We start from the raw sequence: 19,594 nt of genomic DNA on the forward strand, positions 1-19,594 counted from the left end.
AGGGGGTCTGAAAGACAACGCTTCTCACTGTCCCACCTGTTTTCAGGACATTGGTTTATAAGGTCATTATCAACAGAAACAGAAGCACGGAGGCAAAGGGCTCTTGTCCCTCTTTGAATAGCTTCTGGACCCAAATTTGCTCTTGGATAATCACTCCCGGTTCCTATACTCACTTTCCTTTTTTTGACCTTCTTTCCAGCTTCAGTGTCCCCATGCCCACCTCTCCTGGCCAGAAGAGGGCTTCCTGAATTGGGATCTCTCCTCTCCTTTAGATTCGCCCCCAGCAGACTACTGCAGGCCAGTCTGCTTCCAGGACCAGAGGGAGCTCTGAAGCTTTCTGCATTTAACGCAAAGCTTGAGGAGCAACTCCAACCAATGGAGCTTCTAAAAAGGTCCTTCCAAAATATTATTCACAATCTCACAAGGGTGGCATAAAACACTTTGGGTTTGATGCAGAGAACTGTTGGAACAGCTTGTATTTTGCAAAAAAGAAAAATAAGAAAATGTTGAATAAGTAAATGTGTGAAGAATAAAAATTAGTTTGTCTGTTTGTAGCACTGATTTGACTAGCGCCAATGTTCTTTTAAAGTGTTGAAAGTATTTCAACATAAAAATACCTAGCACTTATTGAGGGTTTACCATGGTTTACCATCTACATAGATCATCCAATTCAATCTTCACAAAAGCCCCATGAGGCCAATATTATCACGCACCTCACTTTACATTGCAAGAAACTGAGGCAATAGACTTTTTAATTGCCCACTGTCATGAACGTGCAAGGTGAGGAGCCAAGATGCAGACTTGAGCATTCAGAGTTTGGGCCCTACACCTTTAGCTACCAGGCTATGCTTCTTCCAGAGGGATCATGGTCTGCTAAGGAGATAAAACACCCTCTACTGCATATAGTGTGTGATCTGGTACTGAAAAAATTTTAAAAGTATCGGGAAGCTGTCACAGCCAGGATGGGATTCCCTGGCTCCAGACCAACAAATCTATCATGTTCTAGAGACTAAAGGGAACTGACTCACTGAGTAACTGAAATTCACAGGGTGTAATCAGAAAATAACTGTAGTCCTTTTCACCCCTGTACCCCCAAACCCATACTGTGGGAATAGTGCTTCCCCTACTCTCAGACTAAGTTCATAACAGGTAGCATAAATGTCCTCCCTGGAAAATGAAAAGGTTTCCAGTACCTTTCAGTCCCCAAAACATTCTCATTTTATTCTTAAAAATACCCAGTCCAATGTAAAATCAGAACTCTGAACCTCATTGTAAGATGGAGCTTCTTCTCACCCCCAGTCCCGGAAGGATAAAGTGCAGAAAGTCAGCTTCTTCTATTTTATCTAACCTTTCTCTTTATCGCCTCCCTCCGCTGCCTGATCCCCACTAGACTGCTCCTGACTCCCCCTGGGTTGGAGCAAGGGAAGAGACAGGTAAGGGACAGAAACGTCTTTGTTCACAGGCTATAGTGCCATCTAGGAGCAGACTCCCAAGCCTGGCTGTCTGTACCTTCATGGTTTTCTCAGAAGTTCCTTAGCTGGACCCAGTGCTTCTCCCATGACACAGACAAAGCTTCTGTCCCCACCACTCCCTCCTCCTGCCACGCCTGCTCCTCTGCTGACCACATGCAGTTCTTCCCTCAACCCCTGGTATCTCAGGGCCCACCTTCTCTGTCAGGGTCACAGTTCTCCTCCACACAGTCCCTTGCAAGGGAGTTAAGTGAAGTCTGGCCAGCCCACTTTGATTGAACCCATCTCTGGACTACAAGAACACCTTGAGCATCTCTGTCGTGCCATCAGGAGAAATGCCACTCCTGCCTATGCAGCCCTGCTCCTTCTCTTTGCTCTGCCTCCTCCGGCCCCTCTAGCCTCTGCTCCTCTTACCAGTGCTGGGGCTCCCCAGGCCTCAGAGGGTGTGTATTGACTGGTGCAAGAGAATGAATGGCTTAAAGTGAAGGGGAAACTCTCTCCCATCCTGCATGCATGAGGGCGAGAGAGACGAAACATCAAAGGATACCAACTCCCTCCCAAAATTACCCTCCAAGCTCTTCTTGCACCTCTTCAGTTTCACCCCTTTCATACGGGGGTGGGTGGTGGGAATGAGCGTCACCAATCAATTCTGGAAACGCTCTTTGAAAACATTGCATGGGTAAACAAACACATGTCTTTGGAAGCTGTGTGGATGAGACGCTGATCTGGTTGTTCTCAGGCAAAGACAAAACTGAGACAGAATCAATTTTAATATCCTTTTATACAAGTGGCAGGGCCTTTGGAGAAACAGGAGGGAGCTGTTAGGAGTGAAGACCTCCTGGTATCTAGTGACAGATATTCAGATAGCTATCATGGTATAGAATGAACCCAGGACCTGGAAAGTTAATACGTTACAGGGTGGCTGTGAATTTTGTCCCTAAGGCAGCCCAGCTTGGGGCCAAGGGAGTCAAGAGAGTCAGGGCAGGTAGACCCACACTCGCCACATGGGGGGCCCCTCTAAACCACGCCAGCAAGGGATATGTCTTCATCATGCAACTTGAGGCTGGCGGAGGAACCACCAGTTCCTAGAACAGACAGAATTTCTCATTTGCATTATTTACTGGAAGAGCTGATCAGGCAGTTCTAAAAACAGAGTCCATGGGTTCAGGAACAGAGATGGAAAACAAGAAGGAGGTCACATACAAGAAGACTAGTCAAGGTGTGGAAAGCAAAGCTGGAGCATCATTAATCATGAATTAACACCAAGGGAACCTGGGATGGGGAGGAAGAGATTAGAATCTGTATTAGTTTCACATTGCTGCTGTAACAAATTATCACAGATGTAGTGACTTAAAACAGCACACACTTATTCTATTATAGTTCTAGAGGTCAGAAGTCCAAAGTGAATTTTACTGGGCTAAGGTCAAGCACTGGCAGGACTTGTTCCTCCTGAAGCCTTCAGAGGAGAACTCATTTTCTTGCCCTTTTCAGCTTGGCGTGGCCATCTGCATTCCTGGGCTTGCAACCCCTTCTTCACGTCACTCCCATCTCTGGCTTCTGTCGTCACATCTCTTTTCTCTGATTCTCACCTTCCTGCCTCCCTCCTACAAGGACCCTCATGATTCCGTAGGGCCCATCTGGACGATCCAGGATAACTCCCCATCTCAAAATCCTTAACTTCATCACATCTGCAAAGTCTTTTTTGCCATATAAGGTAACAGTCACAGATTCTGGGAATTTGGATGTGGACATATGTGGGGAGCCATTATTCAGCCTATCACAGCATCCAAAATGTTAGGGCAAAATTGAGGTAAACGTTTAGGACTGGAGTTGAGCCAGAAAGCTCTAGAGAGAAAAGCAACTCTGCTTTCACATCTAGAGGCCAGGAAGCAAAATGTGCCTAGGAGGAGCGGGAAACACCTGGCCAGAACTCCTTTCTCTGCATCTTTTGGGTTTTAAGAGACCATTTTTCTTCATTGCTTGTGGAAAAGACCCTCACAGCAGACAATACTCCTTCCACTTCTGCTGAGCAATATGTGCAGAATTTCAGAACATCAGAGCATCAAGAGACCTCCATGTTCTTCCACTGCAACCCCATCTTTTCAGAAAAGAAAGAATTCAAGAGGCAGAATGGTCTGGTGAAAGAGCATGAGATTTGACATCAGACATATCTCAATTTTCATCTCAGCTGGCTCTTTACCAACTGTCTAGCTCTGCCCAAGTCTTTGCCTACCTCACAGAGTTGTTCTGAATTTGACAGAATAACATTTTTCTCCCTCACTCCCTAGGACATGGAACATGCCCGGTTCCCACTTTAGGGCCAAGCCCATACCAAGCTAGGGGAAATGAGAGGGCCCTTCAAAAAGAAGCAAACAGGCCATTTTAGAAAAACAGTTCACATGCCTTGTGTTTAGAGGTCACAATCTGATCGTCTTCATTTCCTTCTTTGCCCACAGTGGTCCACACCCTCAGGCAGGTGCATCCATGGCAGAATAGAACGGAACAGAATGACTGGAAACCCAGGCCAGGGGCCAAGAAGAACCTGAGTGCTAAATCAGGGTTGTGATGCACACGAAGCTCAGAGATTAAGCAGGTTAGGAGCCCCTAGGGAGAAGAGTTCCACAGAAGAATTTCATTAAAGGACCAGGAGAGGGGCAGCCACATGGCGTTGAAAATGAAGGTCCAACCTGCCCACTGGGGGCATGAGAGATGAGCTCAATAGAGAAGAGATGCCCAATTCACCATGCCAGATGGACATTGTATGGAGAATAGTAGATTTAACAAGGATCAGACTTTCAGAATATTAAGTCAGCCTTTTTTTTTATTAGTCCTAAATTTCTGAGGTCCTGAGACACCTATATGAAAACCTACAACCTTTAGATTTGAACACTGAAATTTTGATAAACTAGGAGTATAGGGAACCCAGGATACCATACAGGGGAAATATTGCATTCCTTAAAGGTGAAAAATCTTCCCTTTCTGGCACTGGTTTGGGGAGAAATAAAGGAAGAGAAAATAGGAGAAACAGATAATCAAGTATATGTGTCTCTCTTGGCCCTGAAAGGGCCTTCGTCCCTGAGGATAGAGAATTGGTGAGATGAGGAGAGGGTCAAAAGTAGAAATGCCTTGCTGATCCCCATCTGGAGCAGGGTGTTGTTCAGGGTAGCCCAGAAACTCCAAAGAGGCTGGGGGACAATAGAGGAGCAGCAGCAGAGAAGGGTGCCAGGTAATTCCATCTGAGGCATGCTCCTGGCTCCCTCAACAAGGGATGTGTACCTCAAGGTCCTGTATGCCTTGAATGGGAGGTGCAGAAGGCAGCTGGAAGTTCAACCAGAGAACGTGCCAGAGGTGCTTGGCTTGGTGGAGATAGAGTGGTCCTATAGCTGGGGGCTGCAAAATGGTCTTCCCAAGCCAGGGTTCCACAATAATCACAGCCAGTTCTCGGAATTGGTTCTGTGTGTGGGTGTGTGTGTGTGCGTTTGGGGGAATCACAGCATTGGAAAATCAGAGGTGGGACCATTTTAACTAAAGGGATTGTCCCTGAGCCTTGACTAAACCAAAATAAACAGTCCGTGGGTTTCTCAGCCACAGATTTCAACAATGAATGCCACCGGCTGGACCCACATCAATCACATCTCAACAGAAACCTACCGTGTGAATATGCGAAGATGAGACTGCTTGCCTAGATGCAGAGGCCAGCACCAGGACGAGCAAAAGCAAGAGTGAATCTGCACCCCCCCCATGCCCCATCAGTCAGTACTATCAGTTTTTATCTCATACCCAGAAGCCATGTTGAGAAAGGAGAAAAAGAAATAAATCAGTCTGATACTAGGTTAAACTTTGAATTGAATTAAATATTTACCTGGAAAGATTATTTTAAGTTGAGAGAAACTGTTCATACTGTAGGAAACTAAGATACTTTTAATTAGCCTATTACATTGTTTCCTTTTTTCTCTCTTTCCACACTACCCATCAGAATGGAGACTCAGGAAGATAAGATCATTACAGAAAACAAAAAAGCTGTATTTTCGTGGAACATCAGCAAAGATTATTTAGCTTTGCTACCTTTTCACGGAGGCAAGTTGATCTGGAAGTAAACATGGTTTTGGACTTCATATTTGTGATGGTAATCTATTAAGGAAGGACTTCTCTTCCAGAAAAGGGCTGTCCTGCCCCCTTCTAATGTTAATACATAATAAGGAAATTACATAAAGTTTCATCAAGATAATTCTTATAAAGCAGTTAGTGTGCATTAAATTTTGGGTGTCAAGTCTTTCTTTCTCATCCCCCACCCTCACCCCCCACCCCACATTTCAGTGGCTTCCCTTAAGTCATGTGCTTAGCTTTGCACAGAGAGAAGACCAAAGCACAGAAATACCATTTGAAAACGTTTCTCGGTGTAGACATAGGAAGCAAACCCTCTCGTGACAAAGCTAATGAGTGACGTGTTGTATCCAAGGCTATTGAAGCTGCTGTTAACTATAGCAGTCGTCAGCTCAAGTAGCATGCGCCTCAGAAGGTACCTCTTATATTTCTTTAGGGAAAGACAGGGAAAAGTTAATCCTAGTAAAAATAGAATAGAAAGAACTGAATGGGAAAGCTTAGTCACCAAGAACCAGATATAGTAGTTCCTTGGGAGTGAACTAAACTATTGATAGGAACAGGAAAGTCTTGTGGTGGGGAGATCTCGGGGTGAGGAAGTTGGGGGAGGGACGTGAGTAGTGGAGAGGCTATTCCAAAGAAGGGAAAGACCTGGGCAGGCAGCAGGCCTAGGCTGCACAGACACTGCAAAAAAAAAAAAAAAAAAGTCCCAGGGCTGGAGGTCCAAGTTGTGCACAACGTATTGGCTCCTTCATTGAAATTCCTGGTATGGATCAGTCTCAAAGGAGAGAATTACTCCTATCTCCTTACATCCCCAGCTTGGAACCCATGATGGCATGACTTTATTCTCTGACATCAGAATTTAGAATCTAGAATGAAAAGAAAACACTGTAATGTACACATTGAAAAATATAGACTTCCAGAACTGCAGGAGCTTTTAGTTCTAATCCAACCAGTTGTTTTCAGAAATGAGAAAACCATATCCCAGAGATATTTAGTCACTTGCCCAAAGTCATAAAGCTCTTTGTACTAAAGCCACAGTAAGAATCCATTGTCCTGCCTCTTTTCCAGAGTGTTTTTCACCACAGAATATTTGCAGATTTATCTTTCACGGTATAAATAATCCAAAACCTGTAGTTGTATCTACTTTGCTAAGACAATTTTAATTATACCTTCCTTCCACCAATTAACACTCACCCATGTTGCCCAACAGCTATTCAGTAGTTCTGGACATTAAGATGGTGAATTGACTTCCTAGTATCACTATCTCAATGTGATATGCCCATATCAATAAGAATTTTTAAAATTTCATTTGGATTCATATTAGAAAAAATATATTTACTGTAGACATTTTTCAAAATATCACTAAACAAAAAACAAAAATATCTATAATCCTATTACCCAGAGATAACTCATTGATATTTTATGGTCATCCTTCCAGTTTGTTTCTCTGTTTTAATATTTATATATATTCAACTATTTATGTATTTTTTTCTACCATTTTCTAACCTACTTTTTACATCTGGTTACATATCATCTGTAACCTTAGTGTTTGGAAAAGCAGAAAAGATGCATTTTTGTTTACCAGGAAGAAAACATTTTTATTATGACAGTAGCATGTAGTCTGGAAGATGGTACCCAACATTCTTTTCTTTTCCCCTCGAGTCACCTATATCAGTTCATATCAAGTCTACCTTTGCTGTCCATCAGGAGTCCCACCTCTCAGATGTCACTCCCTCTTCCTCTTCTTTCTTGTGATCTCCTCAGACTTCTTTTTACCTCTTAACCTTTGGCTACAACTCTCAGTCAGAACTCCCATGAGATTTTCCCTTTTGAGGACCTTGAGATTGGAAAAGCTTCAGGTCTTTTGAGGTCCTGGGCTTAGCTGGGCAGCAGAAGGAGCAGACGTGAGCCTGAGCTTCTACGGGTCCTGCCCAAAGGGGAAGACCATGAAGTGAAAAGACAGTTTCCTGGTCCATCATCATTACAGTGACAAATCTTCTGAATAACTAAACCTTTATCTTGCTAATCTTGGCCAATTGCTATCGAAAGTTTCTAGTGGGTTACACACTGATGTCTCTTTTTTTCTTTCCATCTTCCTAAAGACCCATGTTCTATTACCATAGAAATGAATAGGTAAAAAATTATGAATGAAACCCTATCCTGACCCCACTATTTCCACTGCCCCCTTCGTAATTCCAGTGAAGAGATTAAAACTTTGTGGAAGATGACCAAGAACTGGGAGATCAAGATTAGTAAAAGCTGGAAAAGCTTCTGATGACATGAAGATATGCAAAGGAAACCAAACTCAACAGAAATATGATATGGAGCCTGTAGAAATATTCTAAGACTGCGAACTTGGGCCTCCGCAATGGCTCTCGGGCCATGGATGTGATGGTTCTATTGTATGGTGCTAACTCACAACTCCCTGGGCACTAAAACTAGATGTGTGGGAGCAGGGGAGAGGATGCTTTCATCTTTTTCCCCTAGGAAAGAGACCAGGCTCTGAGATTTTAGCTTCTCTTCCCCTTCTCAATTACTCTCACTGCCCTCCTACCAGACCAGAGAAGTAAATATTTTTGTCTCCTGACTCCTGCCAAAAGTCTGCAGCAATGCCATAGCCTTGAAGGGCAGAGAAAGACTGAAAAGAGCCAGGGAAGGGATCGTTAGCCTAGGAACTAGAAGGATAATTAAAAGTTGAGATAAAATGTTTTCAGAAAGTTTATTCCATAAGGAACTTGGGAGGGGGTGGGGGGGGCTGTGGTTTCAGAGAAGTAGCTGGGGAAGGATGAGTAAAGGAACACGCTAGGAACAAGTAATTGCCCTCTGGGGATTCCTAGGTTCTGAAAAGTTATCAACTAAGACTGACAAAGTAAAACCTCCCTTCTCAAGAACAGGGGGTACAACTGCTCCAAGGGCTTCCTAACAGATGCTGTCCCCCATCCAAAATGAGTCCTGCGCCTGTGGTGAGCGCTCAGCCTCGGTGAGTACCCCACAGGGAAGTTAAGAGGATAGCGCCCCAACCCCGGGGAGCAGCCAGGACTGTCCTGGGATCCCCCTGGTGTTTTTGTCACTGGCTGTAGTTGGAGGCTCTTTGGATTCCTCCCATGACCTGGATGGGGAAACTCACCATTTTCAAGCCACTCGATGGCGTCTTCACATTCGGTCAGTCATCCGATCATCAGTACAGACTGAAGTGCCCAGTATACATAGATGTACATTCACAGAACCAAAGACTGGAGGTCAAAGAGAGAAGGCTCTTTTCCTGGTCTTGAGGCATTTGTATTGTATTAAAGATAAGAAGGCTTGGAGAAGGGCTGTGGGTGATATAAGAACCAAAGATAGACACAGACCCCATGTTTTTGAGAAAAAAGGTGGATATTCTCAAGTATCATGAAGCATAACTCCGATGATACTAAGGCAGGTTTGGTCCCTGAGCTGGTGGAGAATTTGGTGTTAGGGACCTTCCCAATCTGGGAATTATCAGGAATGGACTTTGGAAGGAAGCTCATGTATCAGAAGACGATCAGCCTTTCAGCCTTGATCCAAGTGGTTTTCCCATTTCTACCAGTATGGCCCTTTTCCCTATTTCCTTAGTCTCTGTTCTTGAGTCAACTGATCCATTCATTGCTATCTCCCCAAACAGTTCTGTGTGATCTGAATCCTTTGATCCAGAAACCCAGTAACCCATAATATCTCTTTACGGTCCCACTAGCTATGAATAGTCACAGTGATCAAAAACCAATGAATTTATTTTTCTCTTTTATACTGCTTTAAACTACAGCTTATACGTATTCATTTATCACAAATCTTTCAAGCTGGAAGAAATCTTAATGTTTACCTAATCTAACTTGCTCATTCCGCAGATGAAGAAACTGTGGCTTCAAAATGTAGTAATTCACCCAATGATACATAGACGGTTTATTGAAAGAGGTTGAAACCCAGGTCTCCTTATATGAATCTAACTATACCTTAAATCACATCTACTTTTTCAGGATGCAAAAGCACTGGTTGCTTCTCTGTTTCCACTTTATCATTTCTACAGATCTTCCTGGCTATTTACATAGCCAGGCTCTATGTCTCCAGTTACCAGACATCATACTCTGAGCTTCCTCTGAAAACGTCTCTAATAAGGTCATGATGACTGACCCTCTCTCTCCTCCCTGCCAGACTGAGTTCCTGTGGAGGGAGACCAGACCTATTGATCCCTGTTACCCCAGCACTTGCCACTGGACCAGGCATGACTCACTGCTCACTAAATGTTTACCGTGCTGAGCAACGTGGAATGAAATTCTCTAATTATCCCAAAAAACTGAGAACAAAGTTACCTATCAATATGAATGAATAGTTTATCATTATCTAAAAACAGCATAAAAAAATTATTGGAATAAAAAGGTATGGAGTTCATGCTGTGCACAGAGCATAGTACCACTCACTGAGTATGAACAGACTCTCTACCCTAATTCTTCACTGTATTTAAGTAGGGTCTCTGTCATTAGGTGATTTAGGCAATCAAATTTACTGCAAAGGGTCTCTATGGCTCACGTTCTGTTAACTTCTGACCTTCATAGCACATATTCATATTGTTTCTTGTCCCCATAGCACTGGACAGAATTTTCCTCAGTGATATGGACTTGTATAGTAACAATTGCCACTTATGTTTACGTAGCACTTTACAAAGCATGTTCACATTCACTTGTTCTTCTGCCCTTACTCACAATATTATGAGGTAGTCATTGGTATCATTCAAGCATTTCAAATGAAGAAACTGAGGCTCAGGGCAGTCAAATAGCTTGCCCAGGGCACATAGCAGGCTTAGGGAAGAGGCAAACTGGAACTCGGATCCCTTGAGACTTCCCATCCAAGGCTTTTCCCACTCATCACATAGCATTTCTCTACAAGGCAAGAGAGCCTTCCTGAGCCTCCCATCTAAGATTCCTCATCTAAGATTCCCTCTAAGATTCCTTATCTAAGATTCCTCATCTACGATTCCTCCCTTCCTAGACCACATCTTTCCAGAACTCCTTCCCACTGACAGGCTTGTGAGAACTGAAAATGTGCAGTGCAGCCTTGGACCTTGTTCCAGCCCATTTCCCAAGCAGCGCTGAGACCTGGGCCAATCATCTCACCCCCGTTCCCTGGTTTCCTTGTTTATAAAATTAAAGGGATGAAATACTTGGCCTCTATGGCTCCTTTCATTTCATACAGTTTTGATGACCCTCTGTAGGGAATCTTGATCCTTGACACTGACTCTGAAGGTAAGGATTCTGCCCATGGCTGCAAGCAGCCTACAGATTGTAGTAGATCAGAATTGAGTTACTTCCTCTGATACAAAGGAGCAGGCTCTGTGAGCAACCACAGGCACCCTAGGGCAATCTCTGAATTTCAGCCACCGGCTCCCTGCTCTCTGGCCCTGGAACCTGATCTCCAACCCTGAGAACCCAAAGCTAGGAGCTATTCTTAGCAGTTTCTACAGTGACACCTTCTGGCCACTACAGGGCTGGGCTAAATGGAGGCGAGAGGTGCCTGCTCCATCCAGGTCCTCTGCTCTCCCCCTTAACCAATAGAGCACCCACCCCTGTTTCCAGCCAAGAGAAATCTGAATTGAATTATGCTTTCCAATTCTCTTGGATTTGATTCTGTGGCTCCGCTCTGATTTTCTTAACATTGATATATTGCATTTGTCCTCTGTGTGCTTTAGTGGCTTGCACAAACATGCTGTCATTGGAGTCTCACAGATTTTACCAAGATCCAATTTTTTAAATTTCTTATTTGATTCTGTGGCACTGTTGATTTTCTAAACATGAATTCCTCATGTTGGAAGGCAATATTTCCTAGAGATTGGTTGTTAGCATAGTGCCTGATATACTCAATAATCTTTTAATAAATGAATTAATGTACTAAGTAAATATTCTAAAGAGAAGGAAATACACCCAGAGATTATATTTATATTAAGAAAAAGTGATAACACTTAATTTTAGTTTTCTAGAGGACCAGTCAGCACACTGGAAGGGAGGTGACCCTAGGTGAAAAAGAGAATTCACTGTGTTTGAAAAGATTCAGCGGATTTCTGTCACTTCATACTCAGCAGTAATAGGTGAGTATCACTGGTTCCCAAATGCTCTATTATTTTATTTTATTAATCATTTATTTAAACATCCAAATGAATGCCTGCAACGCACTATACAAATTGCACCTTGTTGAGAAATAAGGCATAACTACAGTGGTAGTTTAATTACAAAGCTCCAAATTTAATTACTGAGCACTAACCTTATTCTTCTCTATAGCACTCAGCACAATTATATTTAATTAATTATTTGTAATTATTAATTTCATGTCTGTGTCCCTAGTTAAATTATAAGAACCAAGAAAGGAGGACCCATGTTTCTGTCTTTCCTGCTCACAGACACGTATCCAATGCCTAGCACAGTTCCCGCACAGAGCAGGGGCTTAACAGATACTGGCTTAAGGGATTTCAGCTTCGTCTGGACTGATGGGCAAAATGATAGCCCTAGAAGAAGCATGAAGAGAAACTGAATCCGGGGTTAGGAAATGACACGGAGGACCTCCGGGACATCCTGATTGTTCTCAGTGTCTGATCAAGATGCTTCACCAGCTGCCCCCAACACTGAAAAATCTTCCTTTCCCGTCTTTCACTTTCCTTCCCTCCTTTTTCATTTTCCTACTTTCCCGCCTTAGTATTTTTTCTCTTTTATGTTATTTTTTTTCTTTTCTTCTATTATTCTTTCTCTCTTTTCGCCACCACTTTTTTCTTTACCTTTCCATCTACATTGATAGATCACCTCTTTTATAATTGTACCTCTGCTGGGCCCTAGACATAAAAGAGTGGCCAAAACAGAGACTTTGTCCTTGAGAATTTCAGTTTAGTGTCAGAAGCCAAATGTCCCTTTCTCCAAGGTCTTCATTGCATTCTCCCATAACCATCTAGGTTAAAGAACCAAGGCTCAGTGTCCTGATTCCAGCTTCACTCCTAGCCCAGGACTTAATCCAAGACTCCTAAAGTGAGACCTTTACTTGCCCCTTCCCTGGATGCCTGATCCACCTGCTCCATGAGGAGGGACAATGTGACCTGGGTGCATGAGTTCATCCTAATGGGCCTCTCCAGTGACAGGCAGACCCAGACTGGACTCTTTGTCCTCTTTGGGGCTGCCTACCTGCTGACCCTGCTGGGCAATGGGCTCATCCTCCTCCTCATCGTGCTGGATGCACGACTCCACCTGCCCATGTATTTCTTCCTCTGCAACCTCTCACTCGTGGACATCTGCTACACCTCCAGCGGGGTCCCCCAGATGCTGGCGCACTTCCTTCTGGAGGAGAAGACCATCTCCTTTGCCCGATGTGGAGCCCAGCACTTCTTTTCCCTGGCCCTGGGTGGGACTGAGTTTCTGCTGCTGGCCGCAATGGCCTACGATCGCTATGTGGCAGTCTGTGACCCCCTACGATACATGGTAGTGATGAGCCCAAGGCTCTGTGTGACACTGGCAGTCATCTCTTGGCTTGTAGGCCTGGTTAATTCTGCCGTGGAGACAGCAGTCACCATGCGCCTGCCCACCTGTGGGCACAATGTGCTGAACCATGTGGCCTGTGAGACACTGGCACTGGTCCACTTGGCCTGCGTGGACATCACCCTCAACCGGGCGATCATTGTGGCCTCCAGCGTGGTGGTGCTGCTGGTGCCCTGCTGCCTGGTCTCACTATCCTACATCCTCATTGTGGCCGCCATCCTGCAGATCCACTCCACCCAGGGACGCCGCAAAGCCTTTGGGACCTGTGCCTCCCACCTCACTGTGGTCTCCATGTCTTATGGGATGGCTCTCTTTACCCACATGCAGCCCCGCACCATGGCCTCAGCTGAGCAGGACAAGGTGCTTGTGCTCTTTTATGCAGTGGTGACTCCCATGTTGAATCCTCTCATCTACAGTCTGCGGAACAAGGATGTGAAGGCTGCTCTGAGTCGAGTTCTGGTGAGGAGCTCTGAAGTAAAACATTAGACATCGTCTGAAGACAGCAGGCATTGGAGTGTGGCCTCCCATATAATGTGTGTGTGCGTGAGTAAGCATGTGTGTGCTTGTGTAAGGGAGCAGGTGGGAGCGCCACAATCTGCACTACTTTCTTTTGAGATAGTAGAGATATGGGATTTTACCTCTGGACTCTATTTTTGGTCCATGTCTTTTTCTAAAAAATATGAATGACAACAACTTAAAAATACACACATCCTACAGAAAGTTAAATGAAATACAATGTATGTTAATGTTCTTAAATGGAAGAAAGGGAAAAAGATATATGACTAAGGAAGGAAGATTAAATCAGAAGTCAAGGAAATAAAATTTATGTCAAGAAAGCCTATTTCCTTGACAAAATCTGCAGATGTATGTCTAAACTTTTATGCAGTTGGTGAGAAAAGGAAAAAACATAAGTTATAAAAATCTCTGTGCCCATAGGATCAGAGATGCGAAGGTTACCCATGTGATTCATACATGGTCCAGCCCAGCTCACTAAGGTGGGGAATTCACCCAGGGATTTGGAGTTAATCATTCCACAGCCCTGATGAACATGACTGGACTGTGGGGCAGTCACACCAAATCACTTTGCCTGTTTCTCTTTCAAACTTACAGTGGTGGAAGTGGCTGGTCACAAACACAGATGTTCAGGACCTCAGACAAATATCTTTCTCACAATCAGAAATAAAAATATTTTCTTGTAAAAGTGGAGAGATGTATTCAGAACTCAGTCCTGACTAGAAGGACACAGCACACATGATCGGTGGCAGCCAAGGTACTCAGCAAGGAACAAATCATAATTCCCCACTGGTAATAATTCAGTTCCACTCTCCTAATAATCAAATAAGTAACTGAGCTTTAAAGATCCTAGCCCAAAAAGCAAAGCAGTGATGAATTTATTCTGAAAAATGTCTTAAAAACTTTTAAAAGTCAAAATAAAGCATCTCTTCTCTAAATAGAAAAGATCTCTGGTTTATCTTACCCACAACGCAAAAGAAACAAAACAATATAGAGAGAGAACAATTCAAACTTTTACTCAATCTGTTGAGAAAATGCTAAAGGGTTGAGGAGGAACAATGGAGAACGTTTTTACGTACCTAATAAGACCTTTTTTTAAATTGAGGTAAAATTCACATAACATATGATTCACAATTTTTGACATTTTAAAGTGTACAATTCATTGGCATTTAGGATACACACAGTGTCATGCAATTTCATTTTATCTTGCTCCAAAAAATTTTCACCACCCTCAGAAAGACACTCCATAGCTGTTAAGCTCCTGACAACTATTAATTTGCTTTCTGTCTCTATGGATTTGCCAGTTCTGGACATTTCATATACAAAAAAATCATACAGTAGTGACATTTGTGTCTTTCTTCTCTCATTTAGCATGATTTTTGAGGCCTATCCATGTTACAGAATGTAGCAATGCTTCACTCCTTTTATATGATTGAATAACATTCAGTTGTATGGATATGCCACATTTGTTTATCCAGTTATCAGATGACGGACGCTTGGATTGTTTCCACCTTTTGGCTATTGTGAATATTGTTACTATAAATATTCATGTGCAAATTTTTGTTTGAAGACTTGTTTTCAGTTCTTTGGGGTATAATATATATCTAGGAGTGGAATTTCTGGGTCACATGATAATTTTTAACTTTTTGAGAGACTGCTACACTGTTCACCATGGCTGGACCATTTTAGATTGCCACCAGCAATAAGCAAGGGTTCCAAATTCTTCGACTCTTGTTATTTTCTGTTTCTTTGATTATTGCCATCTTAGTAGATGTGAAGAGGTATCTCACTGTGGTTTTAATATGCATGCCCCTAATGACTAATGATGCTGAGCATGTTTTCATGTGCTTCTTGGCCATTTATATATCTTCTCTGAAGCACTCTCCAGCAAAAGTTTTTAGCACTTTTTTTAGGTCCTTCTAAAACTGTTCATTTCTCTCTCAAAATTAACAAATTATCTTTTCCTTTCTCTATTCCTTCCCAAAGTTCTCTTTCCCAATCAAAGCCTTTATGTTTAGGCTTTCGCCCACCTTTTGCCCAGTGTCTGTATTTGGTACAGTAAAAAAAAAACCTCAGGAATTCTTCCTCCTTAGATAATAAGAGAGAACAAATTGAAACTTTTAATTAAATGTGTTTTCTTTTATCCTCATCACATATTTATGGAATATCTAGCTTTGAGCGCTGTGATATCCTAGTATACCTTCCAGCATAGCCTGACTCCAAAATGATCACTGAAATAATTGAATGAGAAAATTTGTGTCTGAGGTTTTTTGATAAAACTAGTTAAAAGTTGGAGGGGTCAACCAAAAGCAATAATGTTTGTTCTATACTGGTTGAGCTATAATCCTTCTCCATTAAATAACTATATGATAGGGACAATAATCTGTTAAGATACCTTCTAATCATAATAATTGAAACATATCTTTTGTGTATAAAATAATACTTATATTTCTATTCTCCATGAAAGAAATGCATACATCTAGTTTATCCTAAGAGATCAATTCATTAAGCTACAGGTTTAAAACCAGGGGAGAAGTTCAAAATATTTTCCTCTTTACCCCACTGTTTCAGTTGTAGAATTCAGAAATATTTTTTTGGCCCTTGCTGCTTTAAAGAGAAATGCAAACTTTTTAAAGGAAACTTACCAATTAGTAGGAAATAACCCCTTGGTCCCTCAAGATGCTATTCTAAATGAAGCCATTCTTGAGGTAGACTACAGAGTAGATGCTGTGAAAACATTGATAAATTTCTACACTGAGCTCATAAAACTTAGTTTACAGCTGAATCCTAACCACAGACTCAAGGCAAGAACTAATTTATGTTATTTTTTTTATTAATTTTTTCCATAAGATGACAAACAGAATAAGAGAGCTCATTCATGGAAGTTACATATAAAAAAGCATAAGGGAAAACTCCACCATGTAGGTCTGGGTGAGGATTTCTTCCAAAAGCACAGGCAACAAAAGCAAAAACAGACAAATGGGATTGCATCAAACTAAAAAGTTTTTATACAGCAAAGAAAATAATTAACAAAGTGAAGAGACAGCCCATGGATTGGGAGAAAATATTTGCAAACCATACATTTAATGAGGGACTAATACCCAAAATACACAACAAACTCAAACAATTCAACAAGAAAACTTAGCAAGAAAACAAACTCATTTTAAAATGGACGAAGGATCTGAACAGACATTTCTCAAAACAAGAGATCAAATGGTTAATAGATATATTTAAAAATGCTAAACATCTCTAACCATAAGGGAAATGCAAATTAAAACCACAATGAGAGATCACCTCATACCTGTTGGCATGACTACTATCAAAAAGACGAATGATAGCACGTGTTAAAGAGGATGTGGAGAAAAGGGAACCTCTATGCACTGTTGGTGGGAATGTAAATTAGTACAGCCATTTTGGAAAATAGTATGGAGGTTCCCCAAAACACTAAAGATAGAATTACCATATTATCCAGCAATTCCACTTCTGGGTATATATCCAAAGGAATTGAAATCAGCATGTCAAAGGGATATTTGCACTCTTATGTTCATTGCAGCATTACTTATAATAGCCAAGATATGGAAGCAACCTCAATGTTCATCAACAGATAAATGGGTAAAGAAAATGTGGTTTATATACACAATGGCATACTCTACACAGACATTAAAAAGAAGGGAATTCTGTCATTTACAATAACATGGATAGAACTGTAGGACATTATGCTAAGTGAAATAAGCCAGGCACAGAAAGATACATGCTGTGTGATCTTACTTACATGTAGAATCTAAAACGTCAATCTCATAGAAACAGAGCATAGAAAGGTGGTTTCCAGAGGCTGGGAGAGGGGGTGCAGGGGAGGAAAAGGATGGGGAAGGGAGAGATGTTGATCAAAGGGTACACAGTTTTAGTTAGACTGGAAAAATAAGTTTTAGTTATCTATTGCACTGCCTTGTGACCACAGTTAATAATAATGCATTGTATATTTCAAAATTCCTAAAAGAATCTATTTTTAATATGCTCGCCACAAAAAAATAAGTTGGTGAGGTGATGGATATGTTAATTAGCTTGATTGAAGCTTTCCACAATGTATACACAGATCAAAACATCATATTTTATCTCATACGTATACACAATTATTATTTGTCAATTAAAAATAAATTTTAAAACAAATTAATATCCTCCCAGCACTCATAACCAGCCCAGTGATGACCACCAAGGCACTGCAGGAAGTGCCCTGAGCTTCCAAGCTGGGGCAGTGGGGGCTGAGGGCCTCATCCACGCCCCCCAACATCCGCAACCAACCAAGTGATGGCTATTGAGCCACTGCCAGAAACACCCCGGGCTCCTGAGCCAGGGTGGTAGGGGACCGAGGGCTTCAGCCACACCCTCCTGACATCTGCATCCAGCCCAGCAATGACCACTCCCCTGCTGGAAAGAGGGGGTTGCCATGGGCTCCCTCCTTCCTCCGCCTCCCACCCTATTTCCCTCTCTCTTCCCCTTCCCCTTCCCCCCAACTGCTCCACAACACCATCTTAAAATATTTTTTTTTTAATTAATAAATTTTTAAAAATTTAAAATAATAAAAATAAAAATAAAGTCCATCTGATTTTTCTTATGAAACACTGGACTGGGAATCCCAGACTTGCAATTTATTGAGCAAAAACTGAAAGCATATTTTAGATAGAATGCCTATAATACGGTGAGACCAAATAGTTGCCCTTTAAAAAATATTACAAGTTATTTTCAGGGTGCAATCCAAAGGGATACATAAATATGATGTCAAAAGATTAGCACATTAGTAAAGATTGGAGCTCGCCATTCACAGAAGCTAAGCCAGTCATAGGTGCAGGGGGGGTCTCTTCATTGAGTTCTATTGCCTTAAACTTTAAACTTTAAACAGCTATAAATATTGTAACTGTTTGATTTAGTTTTTGAAACAGTAATGTAACTATATAAAATGGCAAAAAATGTAATAATTCTAAAGAAAGATTTACCTGTTAATTTAAAATGCATAAATACTTGCATCTCAACTTCAATTAAAAGCTTCTTCAAAACAAATTTATTCTAAAATGTTTAATAAATTGTTCTAATATTTTCTCCTACACTGAATTCCTAGAAACCATATCATAAAGTGTAATTTTATAAAACTGATAGTATTTTTATATGTGTAGGAAAAGATCTTGTCACTGAAATTTGTTTTTCTAATATCTCAACATCAAATTAATTATAAACTATAAGTAACACCTTTTCTTTAATCATGTCATTAGAGTAATTTAAAATAAAAACATGTAAACTAATGTTCTCTATGTCCTATAAAATCTGAAAACCCAATTATAAAATGTACATAGAGGTCATAAAAAATTGATAACATTTTATCTTAAATTTCAGCAAACCTGCAATACTAGCTCTATCAAAATATATATTTTAAATGATTTATGTAGAACTTACAGAACTATATACCCCAAAAAGTCAATTTTACTATATGTTAATTTAAAGAACATTTACTAATAATCAGTATATAATAACAAGCACACAGACAGAAAAGTGGAGAAATAAAATGAAAAAAGTACAATAGTAGAACTCGTTTTATAGCATTTAGCATAAAATTCAATATTAACAACAAAGAAGTATAAATTAAAATAAATAAACTATTTTAAGGTATTTAATTGGCAAAGAAAATACTAACATTGGATACTTTAACAATACTTGTCAAAAGCCTTAAAAAAACCTTATGCCCTGACTTTCAGTTTAAATGGCATCTGATCCCCCTTAAAGATCTTATTCTTAACTCTAACACAAGCTATATGGCAATTCCAAGAAAGATAAACACTTACAAAAATGTTTAAAATATATTATAATCATCCAATGTATTACTACATCCTGAGAGGACTTTTTTCTAACATCCAAATAATCCACAGAAATCTAAGGTTACTACCAATCAAAAAACACAATATTTATCTTTCTACTTTTGAATGCTGTTTTTAAGGC

The 19,594-nt window shown here is 41.2% G+C and overlaps 1 protein-coding gene across 1 annotated transcript; it reads left to right on the plus strand.

The window, feature by feature from the left end:
• The first annotated feature begins 12,640 nt into the window (after positions 1-12,640).
• Positions 12,641-13,582, plus strand: LOC134381259 (olfactory receptor 2F1-like). The gene has a single exon (XM_063101339.1). It carries the CDS (start codon positions 12,641-12,643, stop codon positions 13,580-13,582), a length of 942 nt encoding a protein of 313 aa, XP_062957409.1.
• Positions 13,583-19,594: the final 6,012 nt, after the last annotated feature.

The sequence above is a fragment of the Cynocephalus volans genome, chromosome 6 (assembly GCF_027409185.1).
Source record: "Cynocephalus volans isolate mCynVol1 chromosome 6, mCynVol1.pri, whole genome shotgun sequence".
Lineage (NCBI taxonomy): Eukaryota > Metazoa > Chordata > Mammalia > Dermoptera > Cynocephalidae > Cynocephalus > Cynocephalus volans.

Excerpts from the sequence above, each read along its gene's own strand:
- LOC134381259 (XM_063101339.1), top strand. The coding sequence starts at position 12,641 with ATGAGGAGGGACAATGTGACCTGGGTGCATGAGTTCATCCTAATGGGC.